Source organism: Cervus elaphus, chromosome 27 (genome assembly GCF_910594005.1).
Source record: "Cervus elaphus chromosome 27, mCerEla1.1, whole genome shotgun sequence".
In the NCBI taxonomy this organism is placed as follows: Eukaryota; Metazoa; Chordata; class Mammalia; order Artiodactyla; family Cervidae; genus Cervus; species Cervus elaphus.
The window spans coordinates 35,032,268-35,038,267 of NC_057841.1; the positions used below are offsets into that span (position 1 = coordinate 35,032,268).

Sequence of the window (6,000 nt, forward strand, 5' to 3'; positions counted from 1 at the left end):
ATACCCATTTCTCACCTTGAGAATCACTGACAGTGCAGGCTATAGTCCATGGGGTTGCAAAGAGTCGGACATGACTGAACACACACACACAGACACACACACCCATACACACACACACACACACACACACACACACACACACACACCCATACCCATTTCTCACCTTGAGAATCACTGACAGTGGTGAACGCCATGCCTAGGGATGGGGGCTGGGTCTGAGGAACCCTGTTCTCCCCTTCTGCCAACTTGGAAGAAAAAAGAGAAAGACTGACAATGAGTGACCTCAGTGGTATGCAGATATCTCCACACTGAGAGAACTTTCTGCTGTCACCATCTTTCATGCCAGATTTCCCATTTAGACGTTATTTATACTGCAGCTCCTTATTTTTGTTGAAGCTTGCATTTCACAAGCCCTACCCTTGTCCTTCTCTCCGATGATTTATATTCTTCTCTCTTAATATGCAAAGCATAAATCCTTTATAGTAGCAACTTCAATCTGTTGCAATAAGTGATTCATATGTAGTTGTTCATTTCTTTGCACCTCTGAAGAGACGTGTATAGCTTTGGTTTAGGATGAAAGCATCCAAGAAACAACTGTTGCCGACTATTGTGGCCAATTTGTGTTAGGTTTCTGTTTTGCAGTTTCTCAGTGTATATAGATAGAAGAACACTGGAGAGATTGTAACATAGCTTCCTTCATTAACCTCTAAAATTCAATTGAATGTGCAATGTCTGTAGTAAGCACTCAATTTTTTAACATTTTTTCAGTTAGTTATTTGGCTGCACCGCGTCTTAGTTGTGGTATGCGGAATCACTAATTGCAGCATGAGGGATCTAGTTCCCTGACCAGGGATCGAGCCCTGGACCCCCTGCATTGGGACTGCCACTGAACTGCCAGGGACATTGCTAAATCTCTTTAAATAATGTTATTAAATGTTTTTTTTTCTTTTACTTTGATTTTAAAAATCACACATCCTCCTGTCAAAGTTCTACCATTTAGATAGCTATTGTCACAGCTTCCTGTACTTATTTTCTTAATTTTTTAAATAAAAACTTTCTGTAAGATCAGTCTTGACTGTGAGATAGAAAAATGTATGAGAAAGTTTAGACAGATCGTTTTGAGTAATTGAATGTTTTTATTGTTTATAACCTCTTTAATCATACTTATGTTGATATTTAAGGGGATAGCAATGTTTTCTTAGTCTCATCAGTTTTTTTATTATTATTATCCTTTATGTCTACTTCTGGAGAAAAGTAATTTGCAGAACTATTTATTTAGAATCAATACAAAGGAAAAAAAGTGAAAGTGACGCCATGGATGGTAACCTGCCAGACTCCTCTGTCCATGGAATTCTGCCTGTGATACAGGAGAACCAGGTTTTGATCCCCGGGTCAGGAAGATCCCCTGGAGAAGGGAATGGCTAGTGTTCTTGCCTGGAGAATTTGATGGAACGAGGAACCTGGCAGGCTATAGTCCATGGGGTTGCAAAGAGTCACACATGACTGAGCGATTAACACTTCATTTTCACTTTTTTCCTTTGTATTGATTCCAAATAAATACTTCTGCAAATTATTTTTCTCCAATAGGCAGACATAAAGGGTCATCAAAATACTGGTGAGACTAAGAAACATTACTATCCCCTTAAGTATCAATGTAATTGTGTTCAAAGGAGTTATAAACAATAAAAAACATTCAAAGTGCATTGTCTAAACTTTCTCATACATTTTGCTATCTCAGAGTCCAGCCCAATCTTACAGAAATTTTTTTTATTACCCTTTATGTCTACCTATTGGAGAAAAATAATTTGCACAAATATTTATTTACAATCAATGCAAAGGAAAAAAAAAAGAGTTGGCATAAAACTGGTTTGCTCCTGTATGGACTTTTAGGCTAATATTGTTAAAGAAGAATTCCAGCTCATCTTTCACTAAATTAATAAAAATGGTATGTTTTAGATAAAGGTGAGTGAAATAAAGTCCTCATTATTGTTGTCCATTTTCTTATAAAATGGACTTAGTTTGAAATAGGGAACAGAAGACCTGGGTCATCTTCACAAGACCCCTGTCACCCTCACTGGTGCTGTCAGCCCCAGCTGGGCAACTCAAAGCAGCCAAGCCTCCGGCCTTTCACCCTCTACTCACTGCGCAGGCATTTGGCTAGTTTCCTGGGGAAATGAAAAGATAACAAAGATCTCGAAGACAAAGCCCTCTACTGAAAATTTTCCACAGCTCCTCCTTACCTACAAGACCAAGTCTGAACTCCATAGCCAGGTACAGAAGGCTTTTCAGAATCTGGCCCCAAACTTCTCTCTACCTTCATTTCTCATCCACACTCTTGGTTCTGGACACTCGAGAAGATTCCAGCCAATCTGAATGAGCTGCAGGTCCACAAACCTACGTTGTGTATTCTTGCTTCGTTGCCTTTACCCACGAGGGTCTTTGGCCTGGAGCACCTGCCCTGCATTCCAAATGCCTCTTCGTGTTTCCAGCCTCAACTAAAATGTCCTAAGCTAGGTCCACTGCCAAGCCTTCCCCAAAGGCCAGGCCAGGTTAGGTGTGTGTGATATTCCTGTGGTCATTTCTAATATATTCCCACCAGGTGGCTTTTTCATTAGGTGCCCATGTGACTTTCTTGAGTCCGTGAGCACTCTGAAGATGTGAAGGCTTGGACCATCCTTCTACTTCCAGTGGCCCTTGCCTAGCTGGTCATTCATTTGGCTGGACCCTCTTTGCCAAGCACTGCAATGCTAGGGGCTGTGGCTGGTGGTAATGCAAGCGTTCAAGAGTTGTTTATGAAGGAATGAATAAGTGGGTGAAGACCAGAATTACAGACAGAGGGAGAGAGCCAAAACTGCAGATAACCAGAAGACAAGACCTCAGCTGCATATGATATAAGCAGTATTAAGGACAATCGGAAATCAGAGACAGGGAAAGCGGTCTTAGATGGGATGAGCATGGAAGTGGTCATACTTAGGGACAGACCTCAAGATTCTGATCAGAAAGGATGGGTAGAGGGGGTCAACAGGGAGAGGTGGGAAAACACGGCTCAGGGAAGGCGCAGTGGGGTCATCTCCAGATGTTTGCTCCAAATGAATGTCCTGTGGGTCTTTGAGCATCCCCCATGCAGGCCACAGCCCCAGGTCTGGAGCCCACCCACCCAGTGTTCACCCCTGGGCCTGCTTGTGGCTATAAGTTGCCCCAAAACCCAGTTCCTGCTCACAATTTGGAACCGGATGTTAGCTCAGAAAGGGGACATGCGGTGTGGATGGAGGGGACACCACCAAATTACCACAAAGACTGCACCTACTGGGGACTGGAGGGGGGCTGGTTTCAGGCTGCTGTGATCGGCTTCTGCACCAGGTGGGGACCCAACCCTGAGCCCACCCCCAGGAGAAGAGCTGGAGATGTTTCCTGCCCCGTCGGTCAGGTGTTGGCCAGGCATCTCTTTTCCATAAAATCTATATTTAGGGATGGATAGGGCCTCTGTTGTTAAGATGTTCACCTTCTAAGCATGAGTAGAACAAAAGCATCTCTAATCAATGGAAATAACGCACAGATAAATCTGTTAAAATAGTGTTACCCTGGTGTTTGAAAAGAGGTGTATGCTGATAAGAAGAGATGGTGGAAGGTGAGGGGGGTCTTTTGGGGAGTGAAGCAGAGTCAGAGAAAGGGAAGACCCCTGGCCCCACCCGACCCCTCCCTCCTGGCTCTCACTGGGGGTGGGGAGAAGCCAGTCCCTACCCCAACCCCAAGCCCCCATTCTTCCAGACCCAGAAACAGTTTTCAGGTCATTGTAAATCAACCAGCATTTGCAGATACTTGGTTTGATGAAAATATGATCACTTAAGTTTTTTTCTCTCCCTCCACCCCCGTTTTCTTTCTCGTTACAGAACCATACGATGACCCAACACAGCAGTTAGTGCAAGCACCGTCTCTCAAGGAGAATGACTTTTGTGGCACAAAAAGGGAACATGTTTTACTCTTTGCACGAAACTTTCATTGTTAATGTATATTATTCAGAAACATTGTATTGTACCATAAAACTTGTATTATCAAAACTGTTGGATGTTCATGTGTTTGAACTTTTGAGCACCGGATAGACCCCCTGTATATAAAGTGTCTCACATGTATTATGTCGTCTGATACTAAAATGGTCTTATAAAGACAAGTGGACTTGGGCCCTATTCAGGCAAGATTAAAAAAAAAAAAAGAATGTGAGCAAAATGGCTTAAGGGAAAGTATTTTCAAGGAAGACAGATTAAAACAACCCGGTTACACGTGAGACTATATATGGACTTCCTTTTCTTAACACTTAAGCCTAGAATTTCTCTTTTTTGGTATATCAACGGTTAAAGCCAAGACTATTTTTTATTGCTGAAGATTCTTGCAAAAAACCATGAAGAGATGTTCTCACAGAACCCCACAGCTGGGTAAGGCCCGTATATATATTTGTAAGCCTTGCAATGTGACAGGTAGCATCACTATATATGCAATAGTTGTTATGTAGACTGTCAAAGAATTTTTTTTTTCCTGGATACATTTGAAGCTTTGAGTGTTCAAGGTTTTCCTTAATGATTTCACACAGCCAAATTCTTGAATCAGTTGAACTAACCTGTATGTTACTGTTATTAATGTTTACTCTGCAGTCTGAACCTGGAGATTACTGGAATTGTTTTCCAAGAGGAAATAAATTCAGTTTACCATTAGGTATGAGTGTATGTGTGTGTCTTCTTTTTCTAGTTACTTTGCCATTAAAAAAAAAATCTAATTGCACCCCTGGAAATGAGTTCTTCTCTTGAGAATATCCCAGGCACAACCTCAATCATATTTAACCTTTCCACACTAGGCCAAAAGCACCTAGGAGGAGATTCATCACATGGCATAGAGAAGGCATCAGACCTAAAGTACTTATTCCTCTCACAGATCCTACCAGGTCACATTGTACTGGAGGATTTTGACATCACAGATGGATGTGATGGCTGTTTTCTGCATAATTTGCAGCCCAATTCATGTCATGCTGTGCAAATCTGAACTCAAAGTAGATGGCTGCAATTTGAGAGGCAGTTTGGCTTATGTGTACTTAAGAAGCAGCTTTGTTCATTCAGAAGACAAAGCACAGAGCAGGGAGCCCGGAGCCTGTAAGCCTCACGCTGGCCCGGAGTGCGGACTCTTGGTGCGGTCTTCTGCACACCACCCACCTCCAGGCCTCGGTCCCCTAGCCCAGGGAGGTGACATGGATTGGTCATCAGCCTCCATACAGGCATGGGGAGTCTCCGCAAGACTGCTGACACCACGCCACAGCTTGCCACAAAATGGTGAATGAGGAGGTGCTCTCGAATTTCAGAGGCTTTTTTGAGTGGGAACAGAAGAGCATCACCATGTATATACATTGAGCCCTGATATATCTTGACTCAAAATTGGTAAGTACAGACTTGATATTAGTGGGCAGCTTTCCTCCACCTCCTGCTTCAAATACTTCACCCACTGGGACTCTTTCACCCTCTTTGAAACTCTGATGACCTCAAGCAATTCTTTAAACCTTAAACAAGCAAGAATCTTCATAACAGTTTTTTTGATGGGGAAACTAATGCATGGACTTACTCGTTTTATCATGACCAACTGTCACGAGAGGAACCATGAATAAAACCCAGATACCAGGTATGAGCCTCACCCCATAATCTGTGTCAAACCATAACCTCCATCAGGATCACCTGGAGGGCTTGTTACTTCACAGGGTGCTGACCGGATGCCGAGAATTGCTGAGTCAGTAGACTTGGAGTGGAGTTCAAGAGCTGACAGTTTTAGGATGTACCCAGCTGGGAGCTCCTGTTCCTAATGTAGGGAACACACTTTGAAAACCGCTACTCTACCCCATTTCCAAATGAGTTGAGTGCATTGAATAACCATTCAGAGTGCCAGCAAATTATGCTACTTATTTTGTCTCCAATAAAAAGACAGTTTGGTCAAATTTTAGGATCACTTAGAAATAAGTACCTCCTG

General features: G+C 42.7%; 1 protein-coding gene across 5 annotated transcripts in view; it reads left to right on the forward strand.

The window, feature by feature from the left end:
• Positions 1-4,708, forward strand: part of ZNF521 (zinc finger protein 521) — a 304,769-nt gene extending 300,061 nt beyond the window's left edge. For all 5 annotated transcript variants that reach the window (XM_043888860.1, XM_043888859.1, XM_043888858.1 and 2 more), the window contains one exon: positions 3,891-4,708. In XM_043888860.1, the coding sequence (XP_043744795.1) occupies positions 3,891-3,920 (30 nt within the window). In that variant the 3' untranslated portion in view covers positions 3,921-4,708. The remainder of the gene's footprint in view (positions 1-3,890) is intronic.
• The last annotated feature ends 1,292 nt before the right edge of the window (positions 4,709-6,000 follow it).